General features: G+C 46.0%; 1 protein-coding gene and 1 non-coding gene across 20 annotated transcripts in view; both read right to left on the bottom strand.

Moving 5' to 3' along the window:
- Nucleotides 1-1,065: 1,065 nt before the first annotated feature.
- LOC118374569 (eukaryotic translation initiation factor 4 gamma 1-like) overlaps nucleotides 1,066-15,613 on the bottom strand; it is a 71,669-nt gene continuing 57,121 nt past the window's right edge. For 12 of the 19 annotated variants that reach the window (XM_035761008.2, XM_035761013.2, XM_035761014.2 and 9 more), the window contains 18 exons: nucleotides 14,674-14,811; nucleotides 14,147-14,554; nucleotides 13,798-13,944; nucleotides 13,436-13,669; nucleotides 13,217-13,321; nucleotides 11,084-11,374; nucleotides 10,608-10,731; nucleotides 10,410-10,527; nucleotides 6,963-7,150; nucleotides 6,755-6,873; nucleotides 6,112-6,284; nucleotides 5,822-5,947; nucleotides 5,644-5,725; nucleotides 5,383-5,481; nucleotides 3,401-3,544; nucleotides 3,133-3,214; nucleotides 2,673-2,813; nucleotides 1,066-2,423 (listed from right to left, as the gene is read on the bottom strand). In XM_035761008.2, the coding sequence (XP_035616901.1) occupies nucleotides 2,239-2,423; nucleotides 2,673-2,813; nucleotides 3,133-3,214; nucleotides 3,401-3,544; nucleotides 5,383-5,481; nucleotides 5,644-5,725; nucleotides 5,822-5,947; nucleotides 6,112-6,284; nucleotides 6,755-6,873; nucleotides 6,963-7,150; nucleotides 10,410-10,527; nucleotides 10,608-10,731; nucleotides 11,084-11,374; nucleotides 13,217-13,321; nucleotides 13,436-13,669; nucleotides 13,798-13,944; nucleotides 14,147-14,554; nucleotides 14,674-14,811 (2,904 nt within the window). In that variant the 3' untranslated portion in view covers nucleotides 1,066-2,238. Of the gene's footprint in view, nucleotides 2,424-2,672; nucleotides 2,814-3,132; nucleotides 3,215-3,393; nucleotides 3,545-5,382; nucleotides 5,482-5,643; nucleotides 5,726-5,821; nucleotides 5,948-6,111; nucleotides 6,285-6,320; nucleotides 6,490-6,514; nucleotides 6,670-6,754; nucleotides 6,874-6,962; nucleotides 7,151-10,409; nucleotides 10,528-10,607; nucleotides 10,732-11,083; nucleotides 11,375-13,216; nucleotides 13,322-13,435; nucleotides 13,670-13,797; nucleotides 13,945-14,146; nucleotides 14,555-14,673; nucleotides 14,812-15,613 lie in introns of those variants that run through there. The other 7 variants (XR_008132575.1, XM_052516563.1, XM_052516610.1 and 4 more) reach the window with 7 other exon arrangements.
- Nucleotides 14,047-14,100, bottom strand: LOC118374577 (small nucleolar RNA SNORD66). Its single transcript, XR_004823637.1, has one exon. It is a non-coding gene; the product is annotated as a small nucleolar RNA SNORD66 (small nucleolar RNA).

The following is a 15,613-nucleotide window of genomic DNA, read 5'->3' as shown; positions in this document are numbered from 1 at the left end:
GAGAGGAGTACTGGACATAAGGTCAGACAGGAAGGGATCGAGGGATGAGAGTAGAGAAAGGAGACCAAGAGAAGCACAGCGTGTAGAAATTTAGCTCTATGAATCTTGCTCATAGTTAGATCCAAGATATGCTGATAGTTAGATCCAAGATATGCTTACAGTTGCAGTTTGAGTGACTTTGTTACTTAGGACAGTCATGGTGGGATGTCGCTCGTGGTTGTACAGTACCTGCATCTGACCGAGCGCAGTATGGAGGTGACCTCGTTGCTGTTACACGGTTTACAGACAGCCTTGGCACTCAGCCCTCCCGGGAACTTGGCCTGTGGCTGACACCTTTTCCACATCTGTCATTTTTTTTATTTTACTAGGCAAGCCAGTTAAGGACAAATTCTAAGTTACAATGACGGCCTACCCCGGCCAAACTATAACGACACTGGGCCAATTGTGCGCCACCCTATGTGACTCCCAATCATGGCTGGTTGTGATACAGCCTTGAATTTTACCAGGGTCTATAGTGAAGCCTCTAGCACAGAAATGCAGTGCCTTAGACATTCCATTACTAACTAGGGTATGAGAGTGCTTACATCTTAGCTTTTTGTAAATGATTGTTTAGTGAACCTACATCTCAAAACCCCTACTTAACAATACATTCAAAACTACAGCCCCATCCCATGAACCAGGTCCTTCTCTCAGCCCAAAAATTAAAAAAATATTTACAAAATAAAAAAACCCAGGCTCCTTTTCAGTGTTGGGCTGAGCCCCATCTACACAGATGGAACTTCTGCACAAAAGAGAACGGTCAGAATACACAACTCCTTAGATCGGAGAACTTTAGAAGCGGAGACAATGAAAACGCTAATACAATTTCTCAGCGGTGGTGCCGCATTCTCGTATATAAATTGTGTAAGTCTCAGCCAATGCCCAGTCAGCTTACTCATTCCACAAGACAATTAAGTACAACAGAGGCTTTGTTTCTTTGTATGGGGCAACCAAGTGAGGACATGTTGGGGCAAAACATTTTGAAATCTTCCCCTCTCTGGATACAAAAAAATATCCTCCTCGGTGTTCTTATTTGCAATGTTCTTTATTATCTTTTCCAGTTTCGGATATGAAAAGGATGCATTCATTTTCTTAATTAAATACTTCATAAAGTAAATCAAAAGTGTATTTACAAAATATTCAATTAAGTTGCAATCAATGACTTCAGGTGGATAATTACAAGCACCTTCTGCTAACAGAGAAAAATATAAATACATAGAACTGCCACTGTTTCTGAAAAAAAAAATACATGGCTTGACAATAGCACTTCTTTTTTTGAAAAATAAAAACCAAAACTCCTGAAATGCATTTCCACTAGGCCTTAGGATACGTACTGTGAACATTCTTTATATTCTTGAAATGATTTTTTAAAGTTGATTTCTATATATACACCTTTCAAGTTTTAAATTATGATTTTCTCTTTCTAAAAATCCCTATCCTTGCAAGGCCGTTCTCCCTTTCCAAACCCCCAGTCTAGGAGAAAAGAGGACAAATGGGGGCTGGCCGGCATGGCCATAAGGAAGCATTGTGACCCCCAGCAGCAAAATGTCCTTGTCCAACACCCCCCCGACATGAAGTTCAAAGGAGTCTCACAGTGACTGACTGGAACATACAAAGACCGTGAGCTCCAGAATGTCCACTTTTCTTTATATATATTTCTTTTATATAAAAGAAACACTCCAATCAAAAAGAGCTCATTCGCTGACAGAGTCATATAGAATCATACATATGACATGGCCATCATGCCTCATTCAACACAATATATGACGTAATCAAAAATATATATGAGCAGCCTTTATTAGTTCGTCATCTGTTGGGGATTTTGTTTTATTGTTTTGCTAAACATCATGAAGTGTTGCTACGGCAACGCGACGCCTTTAAAACAAGGGCTAAAACCTCAAAAAACCCTGAAGTAAACAGCCATCCCGACCGCTTGTTGGAAAGCTTATCATTCTCTCGCAATTCGTTTCTCAATTTAGTTCAAAGACATTCGGCAGCGCAAAAGAAAGAAAATAAAAGGGTTGCATGTTTCCATATGTAGTAGAATCTCCCCGCTGATTATTTCCCTCGCTTTTACTTTCTTTTTTAATGCAGAAGGATTTTATTGATTCTAACAGCTCCATGCTCCTGAATAATTAGACAGCATGTTGTCTTTCCTCCAAGTCCTCCCAGAGTCCAGGGGGCACCGGTGAGCAGGTCCTAGCTGTTGTCAGACTCCTCGTCCTCGGCCTCACGGAGCCAGGTAAAGAAGGCAGTGACTGACTTCAGGGCCACACCCTTGCCCTGCATCTCAGCGGGGTCCTTGCTGGACTCCCACTTGTAGAAGGCCTGCTCTTTGATCACGTCTTCGTCGTACAGCGTGTCAAAGAACATCCGCAGCAGGTCTACAAGGAAAGAGGAAGCGAGCATGTCAACAATGTAAGAGAAAGGATTTCAATACACAATGTACACACAAATAACTCATCTAGGAGACAAATTGGTCAACCACACCCCTCTGTCAAATAACCCCTATGGAAAAAAGATAAAGGCTAACATTGGGAGACAAACAAGACAAATCTGAGAGTCTTCATGTAAAAAACTGCCAAAGAGATGTAGAGAGGAGAGTGACTGAAGTCATTCTGTATGTCACTCACTGGCAGGCTGCTCCATCTCCACCATGAGGGCCTGCAAGGCGTAGAGAGCCTGTAGCTCCTTCTGCTCATCCTTCAGGTACTTGTGGAGCAGCTTGGCCCTCCGGGTGATCACCTTCGCATCCAACTTGTAAGGGTTCTCACCTGGGGGCAGAGATGGAGGGGTCAAAAACTATCTTTGCTAATTTTTTTTATTTTAAATATTAGTCCACTATGTTTGCATGTCAGAAGTCATGTTTTCAAGATATTGGACTTTCAAAAAGCAAAGTGTCACCGGCCACAACATCACGGGGATGCGTTTGAAGTGATCTGAACCAATGTGCTGTGTTGGATATATTCCTTCTACCTTGTACTTTCCAGCAACGGTACGGCCCCGCTAAATTCTGTGAAAGGGGTATTCGAGTGGAGGAGTCCTGATAGTGTTGGATTGAGAGGTGGTAGCAATAAAGATAGGGAAACTCACACAGGATGGCCGACTGGCAGATGGCTGTCATGACTGCTCTGACAAACATGTTGGAGGATATCTGTGTCTCGTCCAGGTTAGCCTAAAGAGGGAAGGCACAGTCACAACACATATCAGTGGGGTTGAGCAGTAGAATATACAGTAGGGACTAATGCAACTATATATATATATAAATATAATTGGTAAAATTGGTAAAACTACTGCACAAGGAACCAATAGCAAAGCGAAATATTAATTGGGTGATGGGACACTCCCACTCACATCATACCTCGACCCAATCGCAGAGCCTCTGGTTGTCAGCCTTGTCCTGTATGAGTCTATCCAGCTGTTTGTTCAGCTCCTCTGAGCTCAGCTTTTTCTTACTGCTCTTCTCATCATCTCCTCCTCCTCCTCCCAGGGTGAACTCCACATTCTGCATTCAGAGGGAACACACAGCAAGAGAGTGAAACTTCCCATCATTACTGTTAAGGGCTTTCCAGACAGGAGGCGATGGGGCGGAGCAAAGTTAGCCAAAATAGAGTAGATTCCTATTTTCTCCACCTCGGCTGAGCGGCTTTCACGTGCACAAGCACCGCAGATCACCAGGCCTAGAATAACGTTGCCTGCCTAGCTCCATTGAAAATGAATGGGCAACTCTGCTGCCGCTTCCTGTCTGGAAAGCCCTCAAAGCACTTGGGGAAACTGGATTCAAGTAAGACGAACACATTTGATTGATCTAAAAGGTAGACTCAGCCATATGACGTAGATGCAGAAAATAAACAGGATAGTGGGCAAATGTTTCGCAACTACTAAGTGTTAAAGCGTGAGGCTCAACTTCCCAGCTGTGTTGGTCCCCTGGCTGTAATTCCCAGCTGTGTTGGTCCCCTGGCTGTAATTCCCAGCTGTGTTGGTCCCCTGGCTGTAATTCCCAGCTGTGTTGGTCCCCTGGCTGTAATTCCCAGCTGTTTTGGTCCCCTGGCTATAATTCCCAGCTGTTTTGGTCCCCTGGCTATAATTCCCAGCTGTTTTGGTCCCCTGGCTATAATTCCCAGCTGTTTTGGTCCCCTGGCTATAATTCCCAGCTGTGTTGGTCCCCTGGCTATAATTCCCAGCTGTGTTGGTCCCCTGGCTGTAATTCCCAGCTGTGTTGGGCCCCTGGCTGTAATTCCCAGCTGTGTTGGGCCCCTGGCTATAATTCCCAGCTGTGTTGGTCCCCTGGCTATAATTCCCAGCTGTTTTGGTCCCCTGGCTGTAATTCCCAGCTGTTTTGGTCCCCTGGCTGTAATTCCCAGCTGTGTTGGTCCCCTGGCTGTAATTCCCAGCTGTGTTGGTCCCCTGGCTGTAATTCCCAGCTGTGTTGGTCCCCTGGCTGTAATTCCCAGCTGTGTTGGTCCCCTGGCTGTAATTCCCAGCTGTTTTGGTCCCCTGGCTATAATTCCCAGCTGTTTTGGTCCCCTGGCTATAATTCCCAGCTGTTTTGGTCCCCTGGCTATAATTCCCAGCTGTGTTGGTCCCCTGGCTATAATTCCCAGCTGTGTTGGTCCCCTGGCTGTAATTCCCAGCTGTGTTGGGCCCCTGGCTGTAATTCCCAGCTGTGTTGGGCCCCTGGCTATAATTCCCAGCTGTGTTGGTCCCCTGGCTATAATTCCCAGCTGTTTTGGTCCCCTGGCTGTAATTCCCAGCTGTTTTGGTCCCCTGGCTGTAATTCCCAGCTGTGTTGGTCTCCTGGCTATAATTCCCAGCTGTTTTGGTCTCCTGGCTATAATTCCCAGCTGTTTTGGTCTCCTGGCTGTAATTCCCAGCTGTTTTGGTCCCCTGGCTGTAATTCCCAGCTGTGTTGGTCCCCTGGCTGTAATTCCCAGCTGTTTTGGTCCCCTGGCTATAATTCCCAGCTGTTTTGGTCCCCTGGCTATAATTCCCAGCTGTTTTGGTCCCCTGGCTGCAATTCCCAGCTGTTTTGGTCCCCTGGCTGTAATTCCCAGCTGTTTTGGTCCCCTGGCTATAATTCCCAGGTGTTTTGGTCCCCTGGCTATAATTCCCAGCTGTTTTGGTCTCCTGGCTGTAATTCCCAGCTGTTTTTGGTCTCCTGGCTATAATTCCCAGCTGTTTTGGTCCACTGGCTCAGATGCACAGATACTGTGACTGTGTGAGAGTGAAGTTATTTAGCTGAGTCTACCTTTAATAATTGACTATTCTTTCACATTTGTCTCTCAGTGCAGTTTAAGGTCAATACTAAATGGTGCAGCTCGGTCATGATCTCTGACCGCTTACTTTTTCTGTCACAAACTTGTTGACGTCCTCGTCCTCAGGCAGAAAGTCTTTCCAGCTAAGCCCCGCCTCCCTCCACATGGCGCCTGCCTTTTTATGGCTCTGAGGTAGACAGATACAAGTGGTTCCATTTCAAACACTTTGGATCCACAAACATGACATTTGCATTGGATTCAAACATCAAAGGTCATCTAGATGCCTGGATGGATAGTTATGAAAACAAAGCACAATCTCCTTTACAGGTTGGGTAGTGAGAGAACATACCATTCCTCTGCAGAGTAGGGTGAGGATCTGGGCCAGGAGAACTCCAGCCGTCCCCTGAGGAACCAGGGGCTTGGATATCTCCCTGCAGAGTGATCAATTCAATTCTTAATATAGAGGATACTGACTGATTGAATCAAGTTATTATTAGTAGAGGCCTAGAATGAAGCCTGGGACTGACTTGAAGAGCGGTCCCATGGGGATGCCTCCTTCGTGGAGCATAGGGGTGATGAGCTCAGCCAGGTAGAGCCAGATGTGGGGGATGTCTATGGCCATGTCCTCCGCCACCTCCATTATCTCCTGAAGCCTGTTGACACACACACTCAAAATCAATCCCTCAGATAACTTTTATTTTCGAGATAACGTCTAATATATTAGTGGTCCACTTCCACCCTTTTCACAATTTCAATGTTTCACAAGTCATTGGTATGCAGTGCTGTTTCACAGGTAGAAAACTCTGAGGTGACTGACCCTCTGTAGTACTGCTCTGTGGGCAGGGTGCCTGCCTTGTACAGCTGGTGCAGCAGCAGGCCGGTGCGTTCTCTGGCGATGGGGCTGCGCTCCAGAGTAGACTCCAGACCGCTCCGTACAAACACAAAGAGCAGCCGGGTGCTGTTCATCTCCACTACACACTGCAACGCCTCCTATAGCGCCAGAGGGGAAACAAACAGGATTAAAAAGGTCAGTTTTACTCCTCTAAAGTAGGGCCGTGTTTCAGGAAAAACAGGTAAAACAGTTTGTTGTATATCATTTACATGGAAATCCATGTTCAATAACACCATGTTGCCAACTAGCTACAGTATGTATCATTCAACTGTGTGTCGTTGATGTGTAGGTCTCACCAGTGATCTGCATGGGTATAAGTGTGATGTACCTTCATGTCGTTGATGTGTAGGTCTCACCAGTGATCTGCATGGGTATAAGTGTGATGTACCTTCATGTCGTTGATGTGTAGGTCTCACCAGTGATCTGCATGGGTATAAGTGTGATGTACCTTCATGTCGTTGATGTGTAGGTCTCACCAGTGATCTGCATGGGTATAAGTGTGATGTACCTTCATGTCGTTGATGTGTAGGTCTCACCAGTGATCTGCATGGGTATAAGTGTGATGTACCTTCATGTCGTTGATGTGTAGGTACTCCTCTATGATAGCTGTGGCCTTCTTCTCCAGCTCGTCTTCCCTCAAGGAAGGTTTGGTCTGGGCAGGAGGTGTTGCAGCAGCTTCCCTCTTCACTGTGGCCCAAACAGAGAGAGAATGTCACACAGAAGTTACTCTCAAAATGTCTGCCTAAGAAATCCTTGCCTGACAAAGTTTTTCGTACCATTCTCTTTGCTCCTAGCTCGGTCTCTGGTGCCCCGGTCGTCGGTCATGCTGGAAACGCGGCGTATGGGATCAGAAGGGCTGCGGTGATCCTCAGTCTCCCTACTAAAGCTCCGCTTGGTGACCGGGTTCCTGTCGTCCCGCCGGCCGAAGCGGTCGTTGCTGCCACGGTCCCGGCTCGAGCTGTTCCTGTTTGTGTTTAGGGGGGTAGACGCAAAGAGTCACAAGACCTTGATTCATATGAACCAATCATAAGCATTCTGCCCTGTGGTGATGGTCCAATTAAGTGATAATGCCCGAGAAGCCGGTGTTTGGAGTGTGTGAGTATATATATATATATATATATATATAAAACACACATGTATATACACATACACGTACACATGTGTGTATATAGACACACAAATATACATCTATACACAAATATACACACACACACACACAGACATGTATACATACCCATACACAAATACGTATATATACACACACACACGTATGTATAGAGAAACATGTATACACATGTATACACATACATATACACCCACACATATGTATTTATAGAGACACATGTATATACACACACACACGAATAGACACAGATGTATACACACACACACTACTCAAAAAAAAATAAAGGGAACACTTAAACACAATGTAACTCGGAAGCAACACTGATTGACAATACATTTCACATGCTGTTGTGCAAAAGGAATAGACAACAGGTGGAAATAATAGGCAATTAGCAAGACACCCCCAATAAAGGAGTGGTTCTGCAGGTGTTAGCCACAGACCATGCTTCCTGGCTGATGTTTTGGTCACGTTTGAATGCTGGCGGTGCTTTCACTCTAGTGGTAGCATGAGACTGAGTCTACAACCCACACAAGTGGCTCAGGTAGTGCAGCTCATCCAGGATGGCACATCAATGCGAGCTGTGGCAAGAAGGTTTGCTGTGTCTGTCAGCGTAGTGTCCAGAGCATGGAGGCGCTACCAGGAGACAGGCCAGTACATCAGGAGACATGGAGGAGGCCGTAGGAGGACAACAACCCAGCAGCAGGACCGCTACCTCTGCCTTTGTGCAAGGAGGAGCAGGAGGAGCACTGCCAGAGCCCTGCAAAATGACCTCCAGCAGGCCACAAATGTGCATGTGTCTGCTCAAACGGTCAGAAACAGACTCCATGAGGGTGGTATGAGGGCCAGGAAGCATAGGAATTGAGAAGTGGTCGGTGGTCACCACCTGCAGAACCACTCCTTTATTTTCATCATAGGTACACTTCAACTATGACAGACAAAATGAGGGGGAAAAATCCAGAAAATCACATTGTAGGATTTTTTTATGAATTTATTTGCAAATTATGGTGGAAAATAAAGTATTTGGTCAATAACAAAAGTTTCTCTCAAAACTTTGTTATATACCCTTTGTTGGCAATGACAGAGGTCAAATGTCTTCACAAGGTTTTCACACACTGTTGCTAGTATTTTGTCCCATTCCTCCATGCAGATCTCCTGTAGAGCATTGATGTTTTGGGGCTGTTGCTGGGCAACACGGACTTTCAACTCCCTCCAAAGATATTCTATGGGGTTGAGATCTGGAGACTGGCTAGGCCACTCCAGGACCTTGAAATGGTTCTTTCGAAGCCACTCCTTCATTGCCTGGAAGGTGTGTTTGGGATCATTGTCGTAGTGAAAGACCCAGCCACGTTTCATATTCAATGCCCTTGCTGATGGAAGGAGGTTCTCACTCAAAATCTCACAATACATGGCCCAATTCATTCTTTCCTTTACAAGGATCAGTCGTCCTGGTCCCTTTGCAGAAAAACAACTCCAAAGCATGATGTTTCCACCCCCATGCTTCACAGTAGGTATGGTGTTCTTTGGATGAAACTCAGAATTCTTTGTCCTCCAAACACGACGAGTTGAGTTTACCAAGAAGTCCTATTTTGGTTTCATCTGACCATATGACATTCTCCCAATCTTCTTCTGGATCATCCAAATGCTCTCTAGCAAACTTCAGACGGGCCTGGACATGTACTGGCTTAAGCAGGGGGACACGTCTGGCACTGCAGGAATTGAGTCCCTGGCCGCGTAGTGTGTTACTGATGGTAGGCTTTGTTACTTTAGTCCCAGCTCTCTGCAGGTCATTCACTAGGTCCCCCCGTGTGGTTCTGGGATTTTTGCTCACTGTTCTTGTGATCATTTTGACCCCACAGGGTGAGATCTTGCGTGGAGCCCCAGATCGAGGGAGATTATCAGTGGTCTTGTACGTCTTCTATTTCCTAATTATTTCTCCCACAGTTGATTTCTTCAAACCAAGCTGCTTACCTATTGCAGATTCAGTCTTCCCAGCCTGGTGCAGGTCTACAATTTTGTTTCTGGTGTCCTTTGACAGCTCTTTGGTCTTGGCCATAGTGGAGTTTGGAGTGTGAGTGTTTGAGGTTGTGGACAGGTGTTTTTTATACTGATAACAAGTTCAAACAGGTGCCATTAATACAGGTAATGAGTGGAGGACAGAGGAGCCTCTTAAAGATGAAGTTACAGGTCTGTGAGAGCCAGAAATCTTGCTTGTTCGTAGGTGACCAAATACTTATTTTCCACCATAATTAGCAAATAAATTCATTAAAAAAATCCTACAAATGTGATTTTCTGGATTTTTTTTCTAATTTTGTCTGTCATCGTTGAAGTGTACCTATGATGAAAATTACAGGCCTCATCTTTTTAAGTGGGAGAACTTGCACAATTGGTGGCTGACTAAATACTTTTTTGCCCCACTATACACACACGCGCGCACACACGCACCGAGGGCCGGCAAACCATGACAATATATCCTCCAAACAGCGGCTTGGAGGGCATTATCACTTTTATACAACGGGTTACCAACATATTCATATAATGATTGACATATTGTCATTAAACTTTATTTTGATTAATTTATTCATACCATTTCATCCTTCCACAAGATATAGTCCCGACACAAATCTAGGGTTGCTAAAGACGCGGCCAATTCGTTCAGTATTTTTGTTCGGTATCTATGGACACGACCCAGTCATTCGTTCTAAATGTTCCATTGCCATGCTGGCTGGCAACATTCTTATCCCTTGCTTGCTAGCTAGCCAACTACGGCTAACTTACTCGCATGTCAAAAAGTGCAGCCAGAATAAAATGTGAGATAATGTCTAGATACGTTTTATAGTGGAGATTACTTGGCTGGGCTGATGAGACAGTGGATTGCACAGTCAGATGGAACAGAGTAAATAGGCATTTTAACGTCGTAGATTTACCCGGTGGCAACTTGTGGAATAGACAGGCTGGAATGCGGTTTTAACCAATCAGCACTAGACCCACCCGTTGTATATATTCAAATCAGTAACTCTGACACATAGAAAACCTCCCAGATAGCTCTTTCTATGTAAAGGACAGGTGTAGTCTGTTGTACCGGCTCAGTGGTGCTGACCTTAGAGGAACTCTTCTGTCCGAGTCCTGTGAGGGCCCTGAGGAGGAGGGCTGCTGTGGCTGCAGGGCTGAGAACCTGTTAAGGGTGCTGGTGGCTGGGCGGCCTCCTGACTCTGGGGCTATGAACACAAACACAGTTTGTTTTAAAATAGTCAGAGTAGATTTTTTCGGTGGTGCGTGTATTGGTAAGAGGACTTACTGGCTTCCCCGGCGGGTTTGGCTCCGGTGGTGCCCCCACTGCTGCCCTTGCCCCAACTGCCCCACAGGCCCTTACCCCCGAGCTGGGGCGCCAGCAGCTGGTTGTTGAAGTCCAAAGCCCCAGGCTGCAGAGACAGAGAGGTTAGAAACAATACTGTTGAGGAAAGAAACTAGCAGAATTGTTGGTCTGAGGTTTCAAGTTACATAAGTAAGAAGTTTGGAGGAGTCAGGAATTGTGGGGTCATAACTCTAAATGGAGGTTAAAGGTTAAGAAGTGTGTGCCATACTACAGAGGGAGTGGGTTTGGGGTTTCAGTTCAACAGATCAGAAGATTTGGGAATGGTTGGGATGATAGAACTTCGCAATGGGGTTGAAGGTTAAGGAGGTGGGTGTTAGACTGCAAGTGGAGGGTGTTTCAGTCCTGAGTATGGGTCCACGATATGTGGCTGAGAATCCACAGCATGATGTATCACTGACCTTAGTGATCTTGCTGAGTCGGCTGGTGTCGATGGTTCTGCTCTTGGTGGAGATGGGAACTGTGTTCCAGCCCTCGTCCTGGGGCTGACTCCTCTGGCCCGACTGGGGGTGTTGGCCCCCGCGGTTCCCCTGATCTCTACCTCCTCCTCCTCCACGTCCTCCTCGGGTGTTCTGGTTGAGGAGTTGCTGCTGCACCTTGAGAACCTCCCTGTGCTCCTCCAGCTCTGCCTCCTTGTGGATCTGGTCTATGGTCTTGGGGCCCTGCTCTCCTCTCCTGGGGACCCACGTATTCTGAGAGGGGGAGTCAGTACAGTAGTATACTTTAACTGAGGAATGGAGTTAGATGAAAAGGTCTGGCGTACTCTTAACACTCCATATCTCTGAGGCATAAGTCCCTTATATTAGGAGATCAATGGGTCACTTGACAGGTATGTTATAAAAAGAGAGATGTCTTGCCCTACCTTGACACCGCTGTCAGCTTTTCCAGAGAAAGGAAACAAACTAGAGTGCCGTTTACTGGTAAAACAGGGGCCAGTGTGCTGACTGAGTGCAACTGGTCAGCTCTTATGAAACATCTCAACTGCTGCTTTGGTAAGACAATTACTGGGTCTGGAACCATAAAGATCTTATTACTAATTTTGTGGTGAACGTGTTGGAACCCTGCCTGAACATGGGTTCCAACACACACACCTACATGGCCTGTTGTTCAGGGATCAGACATCACAGCACTGTCACAGACAGACAAACACATCGAGGCTCTGCAGGCATTTCTCCAGAAAGGTCCCTGGAGACTAAATTAGTTTAAGTAGAACAGTCTAGCATTGATGTTTTCCAGTAAACTGCATTATGGGAAAATTCAGACAAACACAGCTAATAGCACAGTACAAATACATGCACATCTAGACCTTAGAAGCCTAGGCTACAGATAGTTATTAACATACCTGTATGTCCTTAGTAACTAGTCGTTTTCAAACAAAGTAAGACATGTGAGTTTGTGAACCCTCAAGCCTAGTGAATGAGTCCTAGGCATTATGTTTGGGCTGTATATATACACATATACACATATACATACATACATACACACACACACACCAGGGTATTAGGAAATATCCACAGAATGTTTTTTCCCCAATACTGTCAATACCACTGAAACTATTTATTTTAAGTTAATTAATTGGAATATTTGTAGTTACTTTTAAAGTAAATGCCTGCAGTGCAATTTAGAAGATCATAATGTAATGACGAGATCAGTATAAAGCTAACATGTAGTCCTGGGAGTAACTGCAGCCCACGCCAGGTGAACTAGTTGCAGTAGGGAATTCACAACTAAATGTTTGCCAGCTAGATATCTTATAACTATTAAGTTAAGTGTATAAAATGTGCTAAATTCTCTGCAGTTGTGCACTTGGTTTGCTAACTTAGTGCTAAGTTATCTAGCTAAGTGGTTAGCTTCTTGCAATCAAGCTCCTCAGAGAATCTCTTCCAGGATCAATAACTAATATTTGTTTTGCGCGATCAGCAAACTGTGTAGCATTTTTGAGTTACTTGTATAACTGAGTGGGATGTGTTTCCTGTGTCAGAGACTATAAATCTTTTGCATGCGATCCTTAGATTTCACATGTACTTGTTAGCGTTGCTAACCTTGGAATTGAAAATAGCCCTCGTGTTCAGTGCAGGTATTACCGAATATTCCGGTATGGCACAATGTCGGTATGACGCTAGGACTGTCTGGATACTGCCCAAGCCTACTAGGCATTGATAAGTAGTTTGTGAGAACATCAAGGGACACATCCATTTAGAAGGGTGGAAAACATCTAGGTGGTGAAGCACATGGAGAGGAGGGAGGGTTTACAGTAGTTTGGAGATGGGATTGGCTGCGGGGGTGTAGACTGACACATGCATGCATAGAGAGGGCTTGTAAAGGAAGTGAGACTAGAGGTCAGAGATTATGTGGGGTTAGGGGAGACTAATGTCTATGGTAGTTTGACCCATAGTGTTTACTGATAAGCTTGGATACATACCAACCACAGGACAAGGGTCAGTCAGTTTAGATATAGATGACCAAAAGATTTAGTTGAGGGGGCTGAAGCATTCCCCAGACACTGGTGGGTGGTGTGTGTGACGAGGTATTACCCTCCTGAGGTCCAGTACGTCCTGCAGCATGAAGCGGATTCTGGAAGATGTCTTCTTCTCCTTGATGATCTTGTCCATCTGGACAAAGTACTGGTCCATACGAGGCTACAGAAAGACAGGCAGGTTAGTGTGTAAATCTATGTTTATTAGAAATAATTTGGTGTAAGTGTTCTAAAGGATGCAGGGGTTGGTGTGTGTGAGACACTGGTTCAGCGTTACCTTCGCCTTTTCAAAGTCCAGGTCCTTGCCTATAGTTGACAAGAGTCTACAGAGGCACTCTAGTGACTCCTCATCGTGGTTCTTCAGCAGCTTGACGATGCAGTCGTGCATGATGGCCTCTGTCAGCATCTTGAGCTTGAACAGCTCACCGATGAACTTTATGTTGCCTAGCGACCGCCGCCGTGCAATGTCTTTGGCCTCCTCCAACTCCGCCTTCAGGCGATCCTTCTCCTCCTTCAGACAGGAAGTGATGTAACAGAGGGAGGAATAGCAGATAGATGGTCAGCTAACTCCTACAGAAACCAAAACCTATTCAAAAAGTGAGAGACATTTGAATTGATCACTCAGCGCCCAGCTCGTACCATGGCTGCAGCGTCCAGCTCTTCTTGCTTTTTCTCAAAGATGACATCATCGTCCTTGTCCTTCTCAAACTCCTTCTGACAACGGTTCAGAAGCAGCTTGCGGAAATTCACAGTGACTCCCGGCTTGTCTGTAGTGGGGACTTTGAGCTGACGAGAGGAACAGAAAAACACAAGCATTTAGGCCACGGTTGGAGAGCTTTGCAGACGTCACAAAACATGAGAGTTAACGTGAAGAGTGTAGTGGCACCACTCCACAAGTCAGCGGCCCAGACATATGGCAAGGAACAGAGGTCATCACCGGAACAAGACCAGCACACTAGCCGTACACACACCCTTCAGAGTCACTCACCCCCATAAGGCAGCGGCACATGTTGGCGTAGGCCACGGAGAAGTTGGGTTCAGAAATGGCCTTCTCAAAGATCAGATCTATCACTCCCTTCAGCCTCTCCTCTGTATCGATGGTCAGCTCCTTGACCTGCTTCATCAGCTGTTGGAACATCTGAGGGGTCAGCTTGTTCAGGATACTACGGACCCTCTTAAACAGCTCATGGGTCTTGGCCTGTTCTGGGTTGTCGCTCTCCTCCTCAGGAGCCGCTTGCCCACTGGCAGCCTTCTTGACAGCGGGCTTCCAGGCATCCTCAGCCTTGTTGAGTTTCACGTCGTCCGTCAGAGACGAAGAGATGTTGATGATCCTCCTGGGCTCCTTACGCTGACCCTGTTGGGAGCGACGCGGTCCTCCACCACCCATACCAGAGGGCTGGAGGAGAGGAGGGAAAGAAAAGAAATTCAGTCCACATTGTTTTAATATCTACCCTGAATTTCAGAATCAGAGTGTAGTCTGAGAAGATTGACAGCTATTTTCCCATGCTAACTCACTGGTCCTCTGTGTCCACCTCCTCCTCCTCCCCCCATTCCAGGCCTGCCCAGGTTGGCAAATGAGGGCGTGAAGTCAGTGCCCATGTTCATCCCCGGCAAACGGCTGGGGTCCAACTGGCGGAGAGGGGCCTTATTCGCCTAGAAAGAAAAAAAGAAAGAAAGAAATAGAGAGAAGTAGTACCAGGAAGAGAGAGAGAGAGAGGGAAGTAGTACCAGGAAGAGAGAGAGAGAGAGAGAGAGAGAGGGAAGTAGTACCAGGAAGAGAGAGAGAGAGAGAGAGAGAGGGAAGTAGTACCAGGAAGAGAGAGAGAGAAGAGAAGTAGTACCAGGAAGAGAGAGAGAGAGAAGTAGTACCAGGAAGAGAGAGAGAGAGAAGTAGTACCAGGAAGAGAGAGAGAGAGAAGTAGTACCAGGAAGAGAGAGAGAGAGAAGTAGTACCAGGAAGAGAGAGAGAGAAGTAGTACCAGGAAGAGAGAGAGAGTAGTACCAGGAAGAGAGAGAGAGAGAGAGAGAGAAGTAGTACCAGGAAGAGAGAGAGAGAGAGAGAAGTAGTACCAGGAAGAGAGAGAGAGAGAGAGAGAGAAGTAGTACCAGGAAGAGAGAGAGAGAGAGAGAGAGAGTAGTACCAGGAAGAGAGAGAGAGAGAAGTAGTACCAGGAAGAGAGAGAGAGAGAGAGAGAAGTACCAGGAAGAGAGAGAGAGAGAGAGAGAGAAGTAGTACCAGGAAGAGAGAGAGAGAGAGAGAGAAGTAGTACCAGGAAGAGAGAGAGAGAGAGAGAGATAGTACCAGGAAGAGAGAGAGAGAGAGAGAGAGTAGTACCAGGAAGAGAGAGAGAGAGAGAGAAGTAGTACCAGGAAGAGAGAGAGAGAGAGAGAAGTAGTACCAGGAAGAGAGAGAGGGAGAGAGAAGTAGTACCAGGAAGAGAGAGAGGGAGAGAGA

The sequence above is a fragment of the Oncorhynchus keta genome, chromosome 1 (genome assembly GCF_023373465.1).
Source record: "Oncorhynchus keta strain PuntledgeMale-10-30-2019 chromosome 1, Oket_V2, whole genome shotgun sequence".
NCBI lineage: Eukaryota > Metazoa > Chordata > Actinopteri > Salmoniformes > Salmonidae > Oncorhynchus > Oncorhynchus keta.
This window is presented reverse-complemented; position numbering and strand designations above follow the sequence as displayed.